Source organism: Cicer arietinum, chromosome 2, assembly GCF_000331145.2.
Source record: "Cicer arietinum cultivar CDC Frontier isolate Library 1 chromosome 2, Cicar.CDCFrontier_v2.0, whole genome shotgun sequence".
Classification (NCBI taxonomy): Eukaryota; Viridiplantae; Streptophyta; class Magnoliopsida; order Fabales; family Fabaceae; genus Cicer; species Cicer arietinum.
This window is the reverse complement of record NC_021161.2, coordinates 51,589,604-51,612,634: the sequence shown is the minus strand read 5'-3', so window position 1 is coordinate 51,612,634 and position 23,031 is coordinate 51,589,604. Positions and strand designations below refer to the sequence as shown.

General features: G+C 29.3%; 4 protein-coding genes across 5 annotated transcripts in view; 2 read left to right on the top strand and 2 right to left on the bottom strand.

Annotated features, from left to right (window-relative positions):
- The first annotated feature begins 4,283 nt into the window (after positions 1–4,283).
- On the top strand, positions 4,284–6,835 carry LOC101510331 (uncharacterized). 2 transcript variants are annotated; one of them, XM_004491447.4, is made up of 6 exons: positions 4,284–4,420; positions 4,537–4,591; positions 4,688–4,749; positions 5,204–5,253; positions 6,049–6,197; positions 6,283–6,835. In XM_004491447.4, the coding sequence occupies exons 2-6, from the start codon at positions 4,572–4,574 to the stop codon at positions 6,491–6,493; spliced, it is 492 nt and encodes a 163-aa protein (XP_004491504.1). In that variant the 5' UTR covers positions 4,284–4,420; positions 4,537–4,571; the 3' UTR covers positions 6,494–6,835. The 2 variants fall into 2 exon arrangements, with proteins under 2 accessions (XP_004491504.1, XP_004491503.1); XM_004491446.4 differs by having other exon boundaries at positions 4,295–4,431.
- A 6,324-nt stretch (positions 6,836–13,159) lies between these two features.
- On the bottom strand, positions 13,160–14,165 carry LOC101510011 (uncharacterized). Its single transcript, XM_004491445.4, has one exon. The coding sequence runs from the start codon at positions 14,080–14,082 to the stop codon at positions 13,336–13,338; it is 747 nt and encodes a 248-aa protein (XP_004491502.1). The 5' UTR covers positions 14,083–14,165; the 3' UTR covers positions 13,160–13,335.
- Positions 14,166–16,776: 2,611 nt separating this feature from the next.
- LOC101509691 (mitochondrial import inner membrane translocase subunit TIM50) lies at positions 16,777–20,698 on the top strand. Its single transcript, XM_004491444.4, has 10 exons — positions 16,777–17,097; positions 17,259–17,347; positions 17,872–17,908; positions 18,301–18,362; positions 18,482–18,595; positions 18,804–18,908; positions 19,006–19,104; positions 19,378–19,537; positions 19,645–19,747; positions 20,412–20,698. Exons 1-10 carry the CDS (start codon positions 16,896–16,898, stop codon positions 20,446–20,448), a joined length of 1,008 nt encoding a protein of 335 aa, XP_004491501.1. The 5' UTR covers positions 16,777–16,895; the 3' UTR covers positions 20,449–20,698.
- A 1,065-nt stretch (positions 20,699–21,763) lies between these two features.
- The window catches only part of LOC101509370 (pectinesterase QRT1), a 2,719-nt gene continuing 1,451 nt past the window's right edge, over positions 21,764–23,031 (bottom strand). The window contains exons 2-5 of the mRNA XM_073365061.1: positions 22,838–23,027; positions 22,541–22,744; positions 22,172–22,407; positions 21,764–22,055 (exon numbers count right to left, since the gene is read on the bottom strand). Coding sequence (XP_073221162.1) covers positions 21,908–22,055; positions 22,172–22,407; positions 22,541–22,744; positions 22,838–23,027 — 778 coding nt within the window. The 3' untranslated portion in view covers positions 21,764–21,907. The remainder of the gene's footprint in view (positions 22,056–22,171; positions 22,408–22,540; positions 22,745–22,837; positions 23,028–23,031) is intronic.

Sequence of the window (23,031 nt, the reverse complement as noted above, 5' to 3'; positions counted from 1 at the left end):
ATGTATTTACGACAATAATTAACATTCCATTAATTAACATTCAATGATTAATAAAAAAAAGAATGTATTGTTTTTTTCTATAAAAAAATATTATAAAGAAAATTTAAGGTGAGGGAATAATATTCGGTCTAAAGTAAAAAAAGATAATAAAACTCATTAAATAATTATATAAGATTTATATTTGTCTCCATCAATAAAACTAATAAAGATCAAATTTACAACTAGTCGGATGTAAAAATAAATAATATCAGAATTGCATTTCAGTATTTTTTTTCTATTAAATTGTACTTCAATAGTTAATTTGAGTTTAATTAATTTAGTTTGATTTAGGCCTAAATATTAAAAAAAAAATTCAATTTAACTATTTTGTTTTTGAATATTCGGATTTACATGATCATCAATTTGGTTTTTGCCCTCTTACTTGCATCCGTTTATTTTTTGTTAATTTTGTTTTTTATAAAAAAACCCAAAATTTTATTCTATTAACAAATGAAATAGTATGTAATTAATTGATGAAAGTATTCGATAACGTAAAGTTACATTTTATAGAAACATTTTTTTTTTGTTACAATATAGAAACATATTTGATAATACACTTTAGGAAAACCTAAATATATGAAACTGAATATTGATATAATTAATAAATAATATCACACCAAAATAAATACAAAATCATCAGTTCATGGGCAAAACGAGTATGAAATGAAAATTTGATATTGTATCAAAGTTTATCATTTTCATTCCTTTAATAGTTGACTTTTTTTTAAGGGTTTTTAGCTTTTATAATGCAGTATAAATATTGAAGTTTCGGGGGTTTAACCATATGGAGATAAGGAGTCAAATTTTTGAAGAACTTACACAATGGAATCCTCTTCTGCTCAAATGGTTAAGTTAATTTATATAATTATATATATTCATTTTTTTCTTCATATTTTTCACTTGTTTTATAATGTATGTTTTATCTTTTATTTTCAGACTTGTGTTCTAAAATTAAATACACAATGTGAGGCATGTAAAGTAAAGGTGATGCAGATTTTACAAAGAGTTCGTGGTATTTTTCTTCTCCTAATAACTCTTTTAGAATATGAATTTAAAATATGTGTTTATTGAATCTTAATTGAAATAATTTTAGTCAAATTTAACATAGTTTCAGTTGAACTTTCAATTATTATATTCAATTCTCTTAAAAAAACAAAAAGTAAACAAATGTGATCCTCTATTAAAAATTATAGCACATTAGACAATATACTCATCCAAAATATCAAATTGTAGCATACAAGGAGAAATAGATTTATGTTATACATTCTATATACATTGAATTCTTAATTGAAAATTGAAATGCGTTTGATTTTTATCTTTGCAGGAGTCTACAATATAACTATTGATGGAGAAGAAGGGACAATGAAAGTTACTGGCAAAATAAACCCAAATACATTATTGAGTGTACTAGAAAAATATGAGAAGCATGCCAAAGTTAAATATGTAAAACTTGATGGAGAAGTTGTTGAAAGAAACACTAATTATGAGGGTGAATATGAATATAATCATAATCGCTATGATAACATGAAACATTGCTCATATCCTCCACATTTTTCATGTACTCAACACCAAGGCTATCAACATTATCCATATTTTCCTCCACCACCAAATTCATACCAATTTGCACCACCTCCTCCACCATCGAGACCATTTTGGGGGGCGGCACCGCCACCGCCACCACCACCTTGTCCTTATGGTTATGAACCTCCTTCAATGACATCATTTTGCTCACCTCATCATTTCCCCACAAAAGAGTCTCCTAGACAAAATAAACCAAACAAATGTGCAATTATGTAGAAAGTGTTACAAGTCTCCCACAATACAATGGTACAACATGATCATGTTGGCAAAATATTAGTTACTATGATGTTTGGAGGACACAAGATTAAAGTATCAAAAATTGAAGTCATGGTACAAATAATTGAGGATCAACAAAAATAAATTCAAGAGATTATGCTATTTGCCACTAACAACTGTTTTTTATAGCATTTTTATTTAATCGGGTTCGGGTCACGATTTGGAAATTGGAATTAAATAAAATTTAAAATATTAATTTGGAAACTCGATCCCACTATTTATGAGCTCCAATGTAAAGTTTGTTAGAGCTATGGTCCTTTCTACTATTAAATTTATAACAATCTAACAACAATATAATTTAAATATTTATGATTAAAAATTAAATAAGATGTCAAGTAAATGACTATAAAATTAAAATTTACACTTGTATATAAATATATTAATCAAGTTCTAACGTGTCTAGTGATGAAACTTACATACAAACTAAGTGTACAGAAGTAAATATTGGGAATTTGAATATACATCTAGCATATTAAATATTATATAATCTTTTATTATTTTAGTTGAATTTATGAGATAAAAAATATTCTTTTTCAGTAATGATAAGAAAATGTTAGTTGATTTGGTTTATAAACACTAAAAAATTAATAACTTTGATTAGAATTATTCTGCTTAATAGTTCGTCGTACAATTTTTTATAAAATATTAAAAAAATTGATACACTTTTTAAAAATATAAATAAATATTAGCTATTAGATTATAGTTACAAATTTCAATTGATATATCATAGTAATAATAGTGAATTATTGAAAATTTAATATTTATAATAAATTATTTATAATAAATTATTTATAATAAACTCTAAATTCTAAACTTTATTCACTAAAGTTAGATGTATAAAAATTAACCTTAAACTCTGCTAAATAGGGTTCGGGTTTAGGTTACAGGTTCTGCTAATTTTTTAGTTGGGGTCTCATTTTCTTAAAATGATAAAAAACAAAAGATAAGAATGTAGTATTGTTTAAACTTTTGAAATTTTTTTTTATTATTTAATTAAATTGAGTGAATTTTATCATTTTAAGAAAAGGAGACCCCAACCAAAAAATTAGTAAGACCTGTAGACTTTTGTTGTTGATATTAGTGTAATTGTTTGGTGTAAATGTATGTCATGTGTGCAACTCTTGATATTAATACCTCAAGTCATGTGAGACCATACCGTGACAAAAAATTTATCTTAAGAATTTTAATTGTTGCATTTCTTATAGCATGATTTGAATTTAACATTTTTGGTTAAGTTAAAAAAGACTCAAACTATTTTGGCTAAATTACATCTGTGGTTCCTTAACTTAATTTCAGGTAACATTTTAGTCCTTTATCTTTTTTTTTCTTCGATTTAATCCTTTATTCCTAACAATATCAAATAAAGTATGAAAATATGAGTTTATTTGAAGATTTGCGTTACAAATTTGATGAAATTTGTATTATATTGAAGAATATAATTAATTTTATGAGTTTCGATTGAATTTTTTTTTTGAGTTTTTGTATAAAAAAGGATAACATTGTTGAAATTTTAAAACATAAAATATCAAATTGTCACTTAAAATTAAAATAAAGGACCAAGTCGGAAAAAAAAAGGATAAAGGACTAAAACGTTACCTGAAATTAAGTTAAGGGACCACACATGTAATTTAGGCAACTATTTTTTATCAAGTGTTCTTGAATACCGTAGAGATTATTATTCAAATTGAATAAAAATACAATAAATAAAAATAAAAAATTCTCAAAAGTTTAAATAATACTACATTTTTAATGTTAGATTTGAATTTATGACATAACACCTTTTAGGTAGAGACTCAACTCATCACATTCAAAATCATTCATCCGTCTTTTATTTAATTTTAATTAAAATAATATTAGTAATAATTGAATCCCTCGCTTATTTTTTTTATGACAAAGAGAGATCAAGTAACTATAAAAGTAATTTTAAAATAACTTTAAATTAAATTTAGGATTTAGGATTTATCATAAATATTAAATTTTCAATAATTCACTATTATTACTATGATATATCAATTGAAATTTGTAACTATAATCTAATAGCTGATATTTATTTATATTTTTAAAAAGTGTATCAATTTTTTTAATATTTTATGAAAAGTTATATGATAAACTATTAAGCAGAATAATTCCAATCAAAGGTACTAAATTTTTAGTGTTTATAGACCAAACCAACTAACATTTTCTTATCATTACTAAAAAGTAATATTTTTTATTTAATAAATTCAACTCAAATAATAAAAGATTATATAATATTTAATATATTAGATGTATATTTAAATTCACAATATTTACTTCTGTACACTTAATTTGTATTTGTGTATGTAAGTTTCGTTACTAGACAGTTAGAACTTGGTTAATATATTTATATACAACTATAATTTTATAGTCATTTACTTTACATCTTGTTCAATTTTTAATCATAAATATTTAAATTATATTGTTGTTAGATTATTCTTACTGTGGTGCGGTGCGGTGGTGCGGCGGTGGTCTATCGATTTTATTGCGTAGTCGTCTCCTCTGTTCAGTAAAGTTTCTGTGCGATTATCATTTTATTTTGAAATCTCTTCTTGTGTTTGCGTTTTCAGTTTTTCTTGCTTGTGAATTTTAAACTGAGCCTGTGTTGTGTATCTTTCAATATAGGTTTTGGTTCTCTTCATACCCTAAGTTTTATCCCAATGGGAAAAATAAATACAAGGTTAATCTCTTTTTCTCTTCCGAATGTTATAGTTAGTTTCGTATCTGTTTTTATTTTCGTTTATGGTTGAGTTTTTATTTTATTTTTTATGTGCAGGTCAGATTCATTAGATTCAAAGTCGAATCGGAAGTTCGAAAAGAAGCTACATTTTTATTCCAGTATGTTTGTGTGATCAATTTTTTCATCTTCAATTACAATATTATAAAATTTAAGTTGATGTTAGCGTTTTAGATTTTAAGAATTCATTATTGATTCTCTATAATTTAATGTACAACGGTACTAGTAAGAACATATTACAAAATGATAATACTCACCAATGTTATATTGGACATAACATACAAAATAAGTTAATAATTTTGCTTGCTTTTGCAATTAAAACTAAAATCATTAGAAAAATCAAACAAACAAAATTTGTTTACCAATTGAGCTAACATATAACTACAAGTAAATTTGTAACATAATTAATAATATCTAAGCCTTTTTTCTTTGTTTTAAGTAAAGATTATTTTTGAGGCCTAAAGCCCTAACTTTAGTGGCTTGACTCTTGGGCTGGCCTTGGTTATACCAACCTGTCTTGACTCTAACTCATTCCAACCTTTGATGTTATTGCAGAGGTGAAAGATGCCGTTGCTTCCTTGACTGCGCAAAAGTCTATTGCTAAGGTGAGAATCTCATTTCTTGTTACTTTATTGTTTGTCACTTGAGTTTGTTATGGTCCTCAACAGATTCAGATTGGGAAGGGAATTTTGCCATGATTAGTACGTTCCTGCCTTGATAGTTATATCTGGATGTTCATGTGATTATGTTGCTGACAGAAATATTTTAATATAAAGAGATTTATCAGTTTCATTTTGACAACCATATATGTGCATCTCATGTATAAATCTTGATGAAATATTGTGTAAGTGATTGATGCATTAGTGTAAAAGATGATGGAACTCCCATTTAATACTTAAATACAGCTCCCTTTGTAGAATAATACTAACTTGAGTTGCAAAGTAGCATACTATTTTTTGTCTTTAAAAGAAAACAGGTGACATAGTAAACTTGTGATTATATCTAGACTGGAAGCTTTACTTTTTATGTAGTTAGAACTTGCAATAATTGCAGGTTTTTAAACATTAGCCTCTTATGTAAGTTGAAATTAGATCACACATCTCAATTTTTTTTCTGAAGCTCTCATTTAATTTGTCCATAAACACTTATTAACACATGGAGTAATGACCTTTTCTTAAGTAAAGAACTATAACCATTGCTTAAGTTAAGAACTAATCTAAACCAGAACATACTAATTATATTGAATTTTTGTAGACAAATCTTTATTGAGAATGTCCTGATGACAAGATTGCTGCATTTTTATACTAATTGAACTAAGGTTCTTTTAGATATGTTTGTCAGTCTTATTTTATGTGCAAAATATGAGTGTTATTGATTTGCTGAACACGTGGTATTGTCAGAAAAATAACCAACAAAAAAGGCGGCAGAAAAAATTGAAAGCATACAACCTCTCTTCACTCTTAGAGTCCCTTCCAGAGTTGAAAGCTCCAAGGAAACCATGCAACGAGGATAACATTAAGCTTAATTGTACTTCTAGACAGAAATTAGTGTGAGTGTTTCCTATCATAATTCATTGATTGATATATTGGCAACTTTACAAACAGTATATGTAACTCCTATCAGTTGTTCATCAGATTGAAGGAAGGACAACGATTGTCTGATATTTTTAAGGATCTTTCCTTCCAAATGGATCCCTTGGCTGCCATTCATCAACACTTACTGAGCACACGACCTGTAGTAGAAGTAGAGGAACAACCCAAAAAAAAAAGAGTTAACACAAATGGTTCAAAGAAGAGGAAGAATAAATCAAAGGCTGGGGCTGGACAGCAGTCTATGGATATGTAATCCTTCTTGTGTGGATGCTATAATGGACCCCATTTCTCATGGTCTTTCTATATATTGTTATCAAATAGCCGCCATAACGCTATAACATAGCAAAATTTGAACAAATTGCTATTGATCTGCGATACGTTAGTAGTGTTGTGCCGCTAATGTGGTGCTATAACACTATATAGCATAGCAGAATTTCAACAAATCACTATTTTTTTTGATTTGCAATCAACAACATTTTTCTATAAGTGTACTACTTAGAAGCATTACTCTAGTTAATTTGTGAATGAAGACATTTTAAATTTCTTAAGCAATGTCTACAGTGATATGTCCATGGGAGTTACTCACTGATTTTTATATGTTGATCTTAATTTTCTTAAGCAAAGTCCATAGAGGTATGTCCATGGGAGTTAATCATTTTGATATGTTGAATTGTGCTTTTGATGTGGAATATGAGAATATGTCTTTATTTTGTTGTCATTGTCAATGTATTAGTGAAGGGAATGGAGTTGACTTATTTAGCTGACTGATATGCAAAGCAACAAATTAAGGGTTTTGGAAAGCTTTTATGCATTGCCAAGTTTATTTTTGTTTTCTTATGATTAAAAATTGAACAAGATGTCAAGTAAATGACTATAAAATTAAAAATTACACTTGTATATAAATAGATTAACCAAGTTTCAACGTGTCTAGTGACGAAACTTTCATACAAACTAAGTGTATTCTAGGGACAGGGAAGGGAAGGGCTGCAGTTATAAAAAAAAAAAAAGTTATAGGTAAAATGATCAAACTATCTTCATTAAAATTAAGAAATTACCATTATACTTCAAATCTAAATCTCTGTTCCTCTCTCACTTCTAGTCTTCATCTCTCTCTGCTTTAAACTTAAACGCGAACACGAATCACCCGCCTCCGCTTCGCAATCGCGTCTCGCTGTGCCTCTTCCTCTGCTTTGCGTCTTACCTCTGCCTCCGCTTCGTGTCTTGCCTATGCCTCTGCTCGCTGCCTCGGCCTCGCCTCTGCGACTGCTCGCCTCCACCTTGGTTGGTCGTACGTCAAAACTCAAAAGGGATTTCAATTCGTATTATCATCAGAAATTCAGAATTGATGTTTGGAGTTTTGTTTGTTTGGGGTTTTGTTTTGGAGTTTTTGTTTGTTTCAAATTAGATATTAGTGCTGATTTTTTTTGGAGTTTTTTTGTTGCATATAAGGTGTTTAATTTTTTGTCCATATAAGGTGTTTGAGTTTTTTTGTTCCATATAAGGTGTTTGATTTTTGCTGCCTCACCTCGAGCTCGCCTCGCCTGTTCGTCGTCAAAACTCCAAATGTTTGGATTTTGCTGATTTGTTGATTTGGTGTTTTTCCTGATTTGCTTAACAAGGTGTTCGGAAAAGATGTTTGTGCTGATTTTTATTATTGATTTGCTGATTTTTGTTGCATAGAAGGTGTTTATGCTGATTTGCTGATTTTTGTTGTTGATTTGCTGATTTTTGTGCTAATTTTTGTTGTTCATTTGCTCATTTTTGTTGCTAATTTAAAATGATGGTTGCCTGTCTAGAATGATGGTTAAATTGGTTGATTTAAATTATTGTTGTTGATGGCTGTCTGCTTATTGAACAAGATATATGATAGATTTAGAATGTATGGTTGTGTGTTTGTTGATTTTGTTTTCTAAATTTGTTTCTTAAATTGCCAATTTCGCTAATTTAGAATAAAGAAACATAAACAATGGCGGCATGTTTTAGAATGCAACTCTTTGTATATTTCATTTATACATATTATAATTTTATGTTGGTCACCCCAAACTTTTTAGTCAAACTCCGCTACTGACTGTATGTCTTTAATTTAATACAACAACCATGTGTGGATTATGAATTCAATGGGCTTGATGGATGCAAAGCCCAATAAGAAAAAAAAATGAGAAATTATTTCTAATATTCATTGATAAACTTTTTCTATGTTTTGTTTGGTTTGTACCAGATTTTGCATTTCACTTTTATTGATAAGAGTATTTCCACTAAGAAAATAACTGATAAAGGGTATTTCTTTTTATTAAAAAAATTGAAATTGTTAGCTTTCATATATCTCGTGTTGATGATTAGTAATTGCAACCATCCCTTTTAAGTTATAAAGCAAAATAGTGATTTTTTTAAAACGGTATAACAGTGACTTTCTAAGAACAATTACTAATAAGCATTAAAAGTAGCATAAGCATTGAAACATTGAAACTATAGATACCAGAGATTAGAGAAGAAAGAAAGAATCATAAAGATCATAGAACAAACACCACTAATCAATAAGGACTTTTCATTTGCATATCACAACTCAATTTTTCTGCCTCAACTCCATAATACTTCAATTTATAATGAAAATTATATCAACAGCATCTTATTTAACTTTCCCATCTAAGTTCTTAGTCTGAAATTCATGAGTTTTACCTCTCAACCCTGTGTGAGAAACCACAAATTAAACAAATTAACAAACTATTTTGGTTTTGAAATTGTTATAACAACGATCTCAATTCAAAAGAAAATAGATATAAAAAATGAAGGTAATTAATTAAATATGAGGAAAATTAGTTATTTGATAAATGTTTATTTCATTATTAGTGTCTATTTAATATTCTTTAGATAAAATATAGTGTGTGGAAAATTTAATTTATTAAATAAACTATATAGGGAATTATTTAAAAGATAATCATTCACATGTGAATTAATTAGTTAACATATAATCATTCACATACAAATTATTTACAATAAAAAATATTATTTAATTACTAACGTGTCTATTGAATATATTTAGATAGAAATAAGAAAATTATAATAGAGTGATTATAATTTTTAAGTAGAGAATTATAAAGATTATGGGTTTCATGTTTATTTCTTTTCTCTTCATTTTTTTTGCTATTCAAACCAAACATAAAAAGTTTGATTACTTTTTCTCTAACTTCTATTTTGATCTCTAGTACCAAACATACTATAAATGATAATAATTTTCAAAATATAAAGGAACGAATATCAAATACTGCAACTTCTTTTCCATAAAGCAAAATGTAATCATCAATATTGATTATCACTTTTTTATTAAAAATATTGATTATAATTAATTGCAATGAATGATAAAAAGAAAAATGTCACACCAAAATAAACACAAAATCATATGAAATTAAAATGTATGATTGTATGACAACTCATCATTTTCAGTCTTTTTAATCTCTTCATTTTGTTAGAGGTTTTAGCTTTCAAATGCAACATAAAGCTTGAAGTTTTGGGGCAAGAGGAGCCAAATTTCTGAAACTTATACAATGGAGCACTCTTCTGCTGAAATGGTGAACTTAAAATATACACATATATATATTTTTTAATTATCTTTTTCACCTATTTTATAATATATGATTAATCTTTTATTTTCAGATATGTGTTCTAAAAGTAAACACACAATGTGAGGCATGTAAAGTAAAGTTGCAAAGAATTGATGGTATTTTTTTCTTCCTAATAACTCTTTTGAAGTATGAACTCAAAACATGTGTTTCTTAATCAAAACTATCTTTAGCCATACTTAATTTACTTGTGTTTTTCTATTGATCACTTTAGTAAGCTAGAAAAAACTATATTATTTTCTACCTTTATATGTTGAATTTTAAATTGAAAATCGAAATGCATTTGATAATTTTTTTTTTATAAATATATATTCAATTTCAGGAAGCTACAATATAATTATTAATAAAGAAAAAGAAATGGTGAAAGTCAATGGAAGAATAAATTCAAATACATTATTGAACGTGTTAGAAAAGTACGTTGAGAAAAATCCTAACTATTGTGGTGAATATAGATATAATCCCTATGATAGCATGAAATACTCTTCATATCCTCAACACTATGAGTATTATCATCACTATCCACAATATTTTTTTCAACCACCACCTCCTCCGCCACAACTAGTTCCACGTCCATTTCCACCACCTCCTCCACCGGGACTATGTTGGGAGGCACCGCAACCTACGCTGCCATCACCACCTCGTCGGTATAATTATGGACCTCCTCCTTCCACTTACCCACCTAGTCATGCTCCCTCGGAAGTGTCATCAAGGCAAAATAAACATAACAAATGTGCAATGATGTAGAATATCGTTGCATGCATGTTTTGCAATGAGGTTGGCATATATTTAGTATGCTATTTTATTTTGTATTATACTCTAAAAGGTTCTAAAGGAAACCATATGTTGATTATGAATTCATTTGGTTTGATGGAAGCCAAGCTTAATAAGAAAAAGGAATGTGCAATTCTTTCTAATATTTGTTTGTCCATTGATGGATAGATTTTTTTAATGTTTTCTTTAGTTCTTTCTAATATTCGTTCCTCCATTGATGGATATATTTTTTTAATGTTTTCTTTAGTCTGTACAAGATTTCGTGACTCATTTTTTTTATTGGACTAGTGGTTGATATTATGTGCACAACAGTAAAGAAGAAAAAAATTTCAACAATTTTTTTTTCTCTTCACAAAGGTTATATTTTAGATTTTACTTTTGGAAATTTATCTTCTTGTCACTTGCACTTGTGGTACATGATTTGTTCTATGTACTTTGAGATTATAATATTAAATTCTTAACTGTAAGTTGATATTTCAGAGACAAAAAGACTAAATATTAATTGTCTTCATAATTAAAATTTTGTGCATGAGATAAGTGTATCAAAATATTTAAAGACGAAAACAAAGCGAAAATAAGGTACCATTTATGTGATTAAAAATGAAAATTGAAATCATTTTCTAAAACTAAACGTACCCCTAAAATTTCCGTTCACATATTTTCTTTCAAGCACATTATTGACATAAAATCGGTGATATAAATCTCTACGCAATTATACATTTCCTATATGAAACTCTATCTTATTGTGTATATAATTGAGTATATAATGCATTATTGGTTATATGATCAAATGGACTCAATTGTCTTCATCAATGTGTATCATAATACACAATCATGTGCTTAGTTTTACACATAAGAAAAAGACTTCTTCTAAGGCATTCTAAGCCATGCCATTCAATAATTTATCTTTAATTATAATTGAACCACCCTTGCCACATGATATAATTAACCACACGTGGACTCATCATAACATACTATTGTAACTTTCATCATTCTTCATTCATCTAGGATTTGCTTTCTTTGTATTATTTATTTAGCTATGCATGCATGAATCTGTACTTTTAAGTACACAAAGGTAGTTTCTTCTAGAAGAAAAATATTTCCAAGTTTAGAGTTTACTATTATAATGTAGCTTTTGTCTTGTGAGTTAGTCCCACCAAATTTGGAGGTATTATCTTTCTATGGTCTTAACCACATTGATAATGATTTCTACAAAATAGAAAGATCAAACAAATCACTTTCAATTTCAAAATGAATTGACTTTACTTTCTATAGAGGATTACTTGGGATTTATCCTCCTCTACGATGAAAATTCATTTATGAGTATGAAAATGAAAGTTCCTTAGTTTTCTACCATATCTATGTCAAGGCATTTATGGATTCTCTACCATTTGCATCAAGTAATTGACAAACTATTGGGTCTCTTTCACAAATTGAAGTAAAAGTCTTTATTCTTTTTGTTGGTACTAATTTGCCAAATATTGTTCCAACTTTCAAGCCCTTAAGTTATACTATTCTCTATTAATTTATGGTTCTTTTTCAGGGTAAGATTTCTATTATACCCTTGTCGGCATTGCAAATTAAAACATATACTACTACTAAGCTTCATTTGACAATATAATAACACATATTAGTAATAACTATGTCATGTATTAAATTTGTCTATTTTGTGTGTAATGTTCTTAAATTATAGTGTTTTAGCATATTTTGTGGCACAACATATGACATGGACAATATGAAATTCAATTGAAGAGTAGTAACTTATTGTTTAACTAGTAGAGTTGTGTCATATTTTCATTGATTCTATATCTTGCATATGCATGTGAAATTATAAGCATGGTTAACTACACTTTTCATTTGATCAATGACATTACTAATAACAAGTTCCTAATATTTAATGATAAAAAAACTATGTATGTTTGTAATATGTAGGCAGCATATATATATATATATATATATATATATGTTTCTAATTAATTAGCTATCAGTAACATCACCAAGTAGTTGATCTTGACAATCTGATTTGGTATATAACCTCTCAAATCCTATTGATTTATTTGGAATATTCAACGATATAGGGTCAACGGTTTTGCCAGATAATGATATAAATACTAGTAGTAATTTCTCTGTTGCATGCTAAATTACAGCATTCATCTATATACAATCTTTTTAGCATGAACATTGGATCCTCTAATTAATCATATGATTAGAGCAGATTGTCACTCTCTCCTTTATAAGATCATGTCATTAAGTACATAAAAACAACCAAATCTTTCTCTTCCTATGCATGACATCATATTAATCATTTTATTATTATTATTATTATTATTATTATTATTATTATTATTATTATTATTATTATTATTATTATTATTATTTTGACTTGATTTCATTAGGGTGCAAACACAAGAAAAAAGGAGAATTAAATAGTTAGAGTAAGTTGATTGATAGAACATGCTCTGAGTAAGGCTATAACTTAATTAAACAGAAACTTTGCATGCAAACTTGCTATTTAGTGACATAAGGGGAAATCAGAGAAATAGTTTTGCAAAATTTAAGAGTTGCATATAACTGAAGTACAAGAAAAAAGGAGAATTGAAAAGAAGAAAGAAAAAAAAGGCACAGCAATTTACTAGCCTAGAAGCAGGACCAAAACAAAAAACAAAAAAGAAAAAGAAGATCATGATCATGGTTGTTGTTAATGAAATCAGACCATGACTAATTGCCTTCTAGCTTCAATTCTTAGATCTTCTTTCATTTTTCTAATGAAATCTTCAAATTTTTTGTTTAACTCTTCTGTGCTTAATACACTGCCTTCTTCTTCTATATCATATTCTTCTTCCTCTTCCTCTTCTATGTTGTTTTCTTCAATTAGAATGTAATCAATTTCTGACCCTTTATCCTCCTCTTCATCAAATAGTTCAACTTCTTCTTCTCTTTGTTCTTCATCTATAAAAATGGTATTTTCAACCTTTTCTTTCACTTCTTCAGAACATGTTTTTCTTTCTATTTCTTCCTCTGTTGCATCATTCTGTTCATCAAGCTCACTACTTCTCATCTCATTTTCTCTCTCCAACATTGGCTGATCAACATCAAGTACATGAGATTGTGAATCATCATCTATATATTGTAACTTTGAAGGTTTATCATCATCATCATCATCATCACTAGAAGACCATGAGAAAGATTTAGTTAAACCAACAAAAACAAGAAGACCATTACAAAGGAGGAACATGCTATTCTTGTCTATGTTATGAGTGTAAAGTTGAAAAGGAAAAGTAGAGAAATAGAATTTGAAGTAATGAAGAAAAACAAACAAAGAAGAAGGTGAAAAGATGAAGGAAAAGACTGATATTGAAATGAATAGTTGAGTAAGGTTAATTAGATAGGAATGAGTTTTCATCTTTTGAGTATGTGTTCCTATGTTTTGGTGTTTAATTTCAAACATGTCCATAGTGTTCACTCTATTGAAGAAAGGAAAAGAAAGTAGAGAGAGGTTGGTAAATGGAGGATGTAGTGAGATGGTTTGGTTTTGGTTGGTGAATTAAAACCATCAAGGCCTCATTATATATAGTGGTGTGAGTGGAGTCATTCTATTATTGTTTTTGTTGGTTTCCAAAAATAATTTAAAGATGCAACTAAATAAATAGTAATAATTTAAAGAATTCTATATATTAATAATACTTTTTGATCTATGTATGCCATAAGGTTTTGTTTTTTATAGTTAAAATGGTTAAAGAGTTTCATTTAGGGAAGAATGGTTAGAGATAAATTGATTTTGAATATACTTTATTTAAAATCGGTAGTTTTAAGGTTGACGTATGTAGTTAAAATTTTAATTAAGATATATCAAATTTTTAACTACTATTTTAGTTTATATTTCATTTCGAGTGGAGTGGGTTGGAATCATTATTGACCAGACTTTATTTATCTTCTAATTGATTTATAAATTATTAGGGTTTCATTCTCCTAAGAACTAGAAGGTTAAAATCAATTAATAATTTTTTTTTCTCTCTATTTTCAAAGAGTCTAACGGTGAAAATTCATATACACTAAATGTAAATAAATAAGTATTGTATTGTGAGTTCTTTTTTTTTTTTTATAAACAAATATTAGTCGTTAGTAATTTGTTAGGGAAGAGGAAAATTGTTAGTCTCATGGATCAAATTTTATATCTCCTACATCAATTTTCTTTAATATCTAAACTCTTATTAATGGACTACACATCGAGAGATATATTCTATTGTGAATTTGAACTCACATTCAGAGATATATTATATTGTGAATTTGAACTCACATTCCGACATATTAAATCTGTTTGTAGTATTTGATTATCTTAGATACACTTATAGAATAAATTATTTCATACAAATTAAAAATGAATTATACATACAAGAAAAAAGTAATAATTTTATCAAATTAATATTATTTGATGTGTTTGTTATTATCATAAATATAAAGTAGAGAGATAATAATTTGAAGTTATGTATAATATTAATTAGATAATATAATTAAAAAAATCTGTGTATTATTATTATTATTGAAAACTTAATGATACTTTTGCTACAAACATTTAAAATATATTTTTAACAAATATGACACTTGTAATGTGACACTTACTTTGTTTTAGTCATAATGTGACACTTACTAAATAAATGTTTGCTCATATACATATTTTATAAAAAGTAATATAACAAAAGCAATTAATATCATAACAAAATTTGATGGGATAACCATGTAAAAAAAATTACTCTCTCCTTTACACCTTTACACAATACATTTACAAAAATATTATCTCCAACTAGAAAAAAGAAGCTGTGTTGATTTGTTAGGCAGAAAGGCAAGGCTTACCTGCTATTCAGGTGTGCATTGATGTTTGTGATGATCGATGACAGGTACTTGAAGGGTACTAAGTACGTAGTTGACAGTTGTCATACAATTATTTGTCATTGAAATTTGCAAATTTTATCTTCTTCAAATTGTCAAGTAGCATTCACGTCGTTCCTGGTTTGAAGCCAAAACCCCGGTGTATACGGACGGTAGAGGAGAGAACGTGGGTCATACAATGGATTCGAGTATCGTATATACGCCATACATACCATTACCAACACTTTATTTATATGAATTCATCATATAAAATCAATAATATTCACTACATAGCTTTTTTATTTATTTTTTATGAATTCATCATGTAGTTTCAAATCTTGCATTTTTGTCTTTTTTCTTGTCAACTCATTTTTGTCTTACAGTCCATAAGGGCCAAACATGGATTTTAGGCCCAACACTTGTCTTGGCCAGTTTTATTCATAATTTCGGTTCTTGATTTTTTATTTATTTTTTTATTTATGAATATTAACTATTTTCATCGGTGTTATATTATTGAAGTGTAAAATCATGATTAATCAATAGTACATGTTTGACTCGGCGGAGATAAAAATTAATTTTATTTAAAAATAAATTGAACAATACATTTCAATATAAATATAATGTTTAAATTTAAAAACTATAAATTATAATTTTAAGTTATAATAGAGTTTATTGTTAGAACTTTTTTTTTAACAAAAATCATTTTTAATTTTTTTTATCTGTTTGTTACAACTTTTAAAAATAATTTAAAAACTATTTAAAATAAAAAGTTATTGAATAGTTCATCATAAAAATATTTTTTACCATTCATTTTTTTATAAAAAAAAAACAATCTTTATAATATTGAACAAACACAAAACAATTTATGTTTTTCTAATTTTTAACATATAATTTCTAAATTATTAAATGTCAAAAATTAAATAAACTACCTTATTAAATATTAAAATTGGGTAAATCACATTCAATATTAAAATTAGAGAATAATTGGATAAAACACCTTCCTACTCTAAGGCATGGAGTATTATTGTCTATTTGATTTTCGACACAAATTACCGTTAGTTATTAAATTATTAAAATAATTTATTATTATAAAAATCTCTTAAAATTATAATTTACTTGTCAAAATAATTATAATACCAAATACTAAATTTATTGATATTTTAACAAGATAAAGGTTAATTTGAGTTTTTTTTACCGACTTAACGAGCAAAATGAAAACATCCTTTACTTCAAGTTTCATTTATTATAAAAAAATAAACAAAAAAAAGAATCACTTAATAATAATAATGGAACAATAACAGAAAGCCAAACAGAACACAGCGTTGATCAGCTTCTCCGTGAATCGCAAAAGCAAAACCCTACTTGAACCTCCTTCACTTCATTTTCATCACCACCACAACCATGTCTCTCAGAATTCTCCGATCTCGACTCTCTTCCGTCGCATCATCGTCATCCAACCGATTCCTATGCACCAATGCAGCTCCTGCTGCTCCTCTCCCTTCTCCTCCTTCCGCCACTTCCCCTAACCGCTGGAGTTTCCTCAAATACGCCGTCATCGCTGCCTTCACCGGAACCACCGTCTTTACCGGTTACGCCTCTTACGGTTCGTTTTTTCTCCTTCTTTGCTTGCATTTTCACTGTACTCATCATTTAGTGTTCTTCTTGAATCATAATCTTGGAAATGAGATGATATTTTGTTAGCTTTAGATGATTCATTGCTTAATTTTCTTTTCTTTTTCGTTTTTATTTTAATGCAATGTGCAGCTTACACTGTGGACGAAATAGATGAGAAAACGAAGTCGTTTCGTGAATCCGTCAAGTACACTCCAAGTGAAGGAGCTACTGCTCTTGACGTGAGTGCTGCTAATTCCTTCTCAATCTTTCTTTACATTTAATTTCTTTGCTAATTTTACATTTGAACTTATTTTTCTAGCATGGATTGTTGTGTTTAAATTCTAAGTAGGTAAAGAGTTTTTATTTGATGAAATTGCTCTTTTAATGTTGTTCTATTGGTATTTGAATAATGCTGCTTATGCAATATGCACTGAAATGGGCAGCAACATTTGTGTGTGGATTTTACATTTTTGCCTCATTTCGTCAATGCATCGTTGGTGCGGTATCTTTGCATGTAAAACTTTGATATGGGGGTTTTTGGTTGCTTTCTGAACGATTTGTAGTGATATCAGTAATTGGTGTCAGGTTTAATTTTTTATTGTTTTGTTTCTTGGAAATGTGCTTTGTGGACCTTACTATTGCTTAGTTTTGGAAATCTGCATTGTTTGGATGTGATAGATTATCATTGTTCCTTTCCTTCAGTTTAATATGTTAATAGGCCACAACATTAGTAGGTTGACATTTTTTTATTCCATGCTTGCAGAAATTTCAAGGGTTGTTATACTCAACTGCAGTGACAGGTGGGTTCCCAGAGCTTTATTCTGTAGATAACTTATTTTAGATCAGTATTGTTCTGCTCCTTTGAATATATAATTTATATTCTGAGTTTCTTTGTGTGAGTTTTTCATCCCTGGGACTCCTGGAGTGTTGCTGTTAGGTGAATCAAATGGATGAGTTAATCGTTATATCTCTTTGTGATTTTATGAAGTGCTCTTGGCTATGGATAATGGAAATTTCTTTTAAACTAATTCATCAACCAAACTTAGTTGTATTGTTGAGGAAGACTGGTGCAGACAAATTGATGTTGTATGCATTTTTTGGGGAGAGGGAGTATTAAACTCCAAATTAGTTATATATGTGTATGTTTTTTCATATTAACAGCTTACTGATTCTCCTGCATGTAATATCTCAGTGCCTGTTAAAGCAGTCGAGCTTTATTTGGATGCAAGAAGGTTAATTGAAGAACAAGTTAGGGTATGTGCATGCTTTAACTACTCTAATTTTGGTTTTTATGTTTGCTGTTTTTTCAATTATTTTTTTCCACCTTTGTGTTAAACATAAACTTTTAATACTTCTGTCTTGCTTCCTTCTAGAGTTATACAGAACCATACACAGACAAGCTCCTTCCAGATTTGCTCCCTCAGGAGCAACATGTGTTCACACTTGTTGTAGATCTCAATGAAACATTGATTCACTATATTTGGACGGTAAGGCTTCAACTGCAAATGCACCATTTTTGGGGCTAGACAAATATGAAATATCATTGAATGAACTAAATGATTTGAAATGTTTTGATTTTTTATCGGCATTTTCATTTCTACAATGTATGTCGCACAAAAGTAAGAGTTTGATTTCTTACAGGCTGCAGACATCTGACTTACAATATTGATATTTACTTTTATTTGGAATGTGAAGCGTGAAACAGGCTGGCAGACTTTTAAAAGACCTGGGGTTGATGCTTTCTTGGAACATCTAGCTCAGTTCTATGAAATAGTGGTGTATACAGATGAACAAAATATGGTAATCGAGTTTTGTTTCTCTATATTCTGAATGGATATTTATTATTGTTATGATTTATGAGTATTCATACGTTCATGCTTTTTGTTGATTTGTGCAGTTTGTAGACCCTGTTATAGAGAGGCTAGATCCCAAGCACTGTATTAGGTATAGGCTATCGAGGCCTGCTACTAAGTATCAGGATGGGAAACACTATAGAGTACGTCTGAGTTTATATTCTTGTATTACTATTATGTATATATACTCTTGTGATAAGCTTACAACCAATTGTTGCTTATAATAGAGAACATATGCCTTGGTACAGTGGAACTATTATTCATAATACAACTTACACCTGAACAATAAAATTAGAGACCTGCAAATATTACGACATTTGTTTTTTCCTGTCATTTTATTATGATATACTGCACAAATGCGGTGTCTTGGATGTTGTTGTAACGGGTTGTTTCCCCCCTTTACCCTTCACTGGCAGGACCTTTCAAAACTAAACAGAAATCCTGCAAAAGTTCTGTACTTAAGTGGCCATGCTTTTGAAAGTTGCCTACAACCTGAGAACTGTGTCCCTGTGAAGCCATGGGTGCAGACTGATAAAGATGATACAGCTCTTGTGGATTTCATACCATTCCTTGAGTGTAAGTGCATTCATCTTAAGACGTGTTTTTGTGAATTAATGCTTGAAAGTATTTTGACATTTTATGGTTGTAGATATTGCATTACCTTCTCCTTTATCCATATGCAGTTGTTGCCCGAAGTAGTCCTGCTGATATAAGACCAGTGCTACAGTCTTACCAAGGATGTGATATTCCAAGTGAATTCATCAGGCGTTCCAAAGAGCATCAGAAGTAACGATCTAATTGTTTATATTTTCTTGTCTGCTTTCGAAATTTGCAGTAATATATGGCAACCGAGAATTTGTTGTCTTTGTTATCAAAACTTTGAAACAAGAAACAAAACTAAAATCATGATAGTGTAGAATATTGTCTGGTTAATTACATTCTAAAGTTCATTGGTTAAAAAAATAGTTGTCCATAACCAATATGAGGGTTTTTTCTGTTCTTGCTATATGCTGGTGTGGCACAAGGGACAGTCTGGGAATTGGATGCAGAAGTTATAGTGGAGCTGCATTTTCCATTTGATTTCTGATCCATTTTTTAGCAAGAATGGGATTATTAGAGTGGGGTACAGACGTGGATTATAATTGTGCCCCTCCACTCCACCCCATGTCAATAATTTAATTCCTGGTTGTGTTGATTGAAGTAATCTACACTAAATGTTGTGAGCTTCAAAAGGTTGGAAAGTGAAGTTAATTTTCTTGTGGTAATTTGTATTTCCTCGCAAGACCGACCATGATAAATTTCTCTTAGTACACCTAGTATATTATATACATATATTTTGGGTTGGTTGTTGAAGGTTTCTTTTGTTATTCAGAAATAGTTGATATTAGACAGGATTTATCCGTCTTATTCCACTGACATTTTTACTCTGGGTGTTTTTCGAATGATGCAGGAGAGCGCAAGGACAGAAACGCTTCTGGAGAAATTGATCCAAGAGCAATACTGCATTGGATGACACAAGTTCGTCCTCAACGTGAGAAAATATAGTCAGTTTCATGATAATTGATTAGTCAGTTCACCAAAGATTGTGAAACCACTACAAATCGATGAATGATTAAACAAAATAGAGAAAATGTAAAACTTTTTTTTCGCACCATTATCCTGAGACATGAACTGTCATTTTTGGCCTACATAATTCTGTTGCTGGATAGCACTTATTGATAGCAGGGATTGTAGTTATATTTTGTCTGATAGAATAAATAGTTCTTAGTGCAGTGGTTTCTTGTAAGGCCGCTTGCTTGGATTCCATTAAGGATTCCTCGACTTACTGACGTTTGCACTCCTATTTTATTTTTAATTGGACATTTGTAGAGAGGATTGATTTCTAAAATGGCTAAATAGAACAAAAATTTAGAAAAAAAAACATTATGCTGTTTTTTTCTTGATGGTTCCATTCTTACCATCCTTATGAATTATAATATCATCCATTTAAAAGTACCCCTCCAAATACCCTAATAAAAGATATGCCAAGGTACACACTTCCTGCTACTCTAGGACCGCAGCCTACATTGACTGAATATCACACTTCTGATCAGCATACACCTTTTTCATTTATTGCAACATACAAATGCCTGTTTCAACTGATAAAAAAAGCTTTGGAGAAACCTTAAGCATTAACAGCTGGATCAAAAATCAACTAAACCAAACTCAGTTACCCAAAATACATTAATGTGTCTTTTCAACATGAGGATAAAGGCAAGGATTGAAAACAACTCCCATCTACTTCTTTTGATTAGAAGTTAGAAATAAATAATGACAAAATGGTGGTGACAGTAAAAGACAAGTACCGTTCCATTTTGGTCAACCACAATAAAACTCAACCAAGCTATTGGACTTTAAAGCCAACTTTTGTTCATCCATCTTCAAATCTTCGCAACAAATGTAATTCAATTTGACCACAATAAAAGCGACATTTTTGAGGATTTTGGATCAAGTTGGATAAGTTCATTTATATAATTGTTTAATTAATCCTATTCTTATGTACTAACAAGAGACTAAATACTATCAACACACATGAGATGGTTTTAGGCCTTTGACACCCTTTGTGATAAAATTGTCATATTTTTATCCATCATTTTGATATAAACTTTATTAATTTAATTTCATAAGAATACTTTAGACTTTTTCATTAATATGTATATAAATTCATTTAAGTTGGTGGATGTTTGAAAAGCTTTGGTCACCTCTATCTTCTAATTAAACATGAAGACTATAATACAGTTTGAACATTTAGCTTATTAAATGTACATATCAAAAACATATCTTAGAAGACCATGTTTCATTGGGATGATATAAACATTAGATTTTTCCATTTCTTGAGGTGTAAGATAATAAACAAGATTATAAATAATGAAGTAATATATGTCATTTGATTGATGCTTTGCTACACTACAGTCTTAGCCACTGCTTTCCATTTATGAAATTAATGTCCAAGAAAGGCTTTGCTTCACCATAGCTCAATGGTTTTGACCAAGGCACCCTTTTTGCTCTATCTGCTCCTTTTCCATGGCATTTATACTCACCAAACACTGCAGTCCTGAAAACACCAAATTCTCATATATAAATTTTCACAATGAATGAATTATAGAATAACAATAATAAATCAATTTCAAATCACATGTAGAACAAGTAATGTTATATATATATATATACTTCTCTCTTTCTGGATGATTCCATTCTGACCATCCATCTGGACTAATAATATTATCCATATTACATTTTGAGTATATTATTCTTGAGTAATCTCCCCATGCTCTTCCAAGGTACACACTTCCTGTTCCTCTAATACTACATCCTACAAAAGAAAATCCTGTATCTTGAAGTGGTGAATCTCTATGATGTGCTGCAATTGCTCCATAGTTCTCAGCTATTGATTGAAGACGACACTTCTGAAAAGTATAAACAAGCCTAAGTATTATATTATCAATGTCAACGTGTCTCATCCGTATCTGATTCTTGTGAGTGTTTCATAGGTTGTAGTAACTAATTTTGTTTTGGTAATATAGAAAAGGATGATGTTACCTCATAGAGTGATTTTGCACTGCCAAAGATGAAATCAACTTTTCCTTGGATGAGACACCTGTAGAAGTAGTGAGTTCCTGTGTTGTCCAAAAGAGTGTCTTGTGTTCCTTTAATCTTAACTCTATAAAACATTGCTTTATCACTGTCTACCCTCAGTGCCACTGCTTGCATTCCTTTTCCACCAGCTTCTGCAACCACTGTGTTCTACAACCACCTCACAAAGATTGAAAAATTCCAAAATTACTTTTGTTTATTCATTAAACTAGTATGTGTAACAAAACAAAATTGTGTCCTTACCTCAAAAGTGACTTCAGTTGCACAGAAATAACTTGATTCTACTGCCACTGTTGCTGAACCATAGGTGCCCAATGTTTGACCATTTGGACCTCTATCTGATGACTTACTGTTCCAAGTAATTATAGGCATTGATGTTTGATTTCTTCTACCTATAAATGATATGTAAGGCTTTGTGATTGGCACAAACACTCTTT

Coding starts and splice junctions, on each gene's coding strand:
- LOC101510331 (XM_004491447.4), top strand. CDS start 4,572: ATGGGAAAAATAAATACAAG. Junction 5,254..6,048: donor CGCAAAAGTCTATTGCTAAG/GTGAGAATCTCA, acceptor TGGTATTGTCAG/AAAAATAACCAACAAAAAAG. Junction 6,198..6,282: donor ACTTCTAGACAGAAATTAGT/GTGAGTGTTTCC, acceptor GTTGTTCATCAG/ATTGAAGGAAGGACAACGAT.
- LOC101510011 (XM_004491445.4), bottom strand. CDS start 14,082: ATGGACATGTTTGAAATTAAACACCAAAACATAGGAACACATACTCAA.
- LOC101509691 (XM_004491444.4), top strand. CDS start 16,896: ATGTCTCTCAGAATTCTCCGATCTCGACTCTCTTCCGTCGCATCATCG. Junction 19,538..19,644: donor TTTCATACCATTCCTTGAGT/GTAAGTGCATTC, acceptor ATCCATATGCAG/TTGTTGCCCGAAGTAGTCCT. Junction 19,748..20,411: donor CGTTCCAAAGAGCATCAGAA/GTAACGATCTAA, acceptor CGAATGATGCAG/GAGAGCGCAAGGACAGAAAC.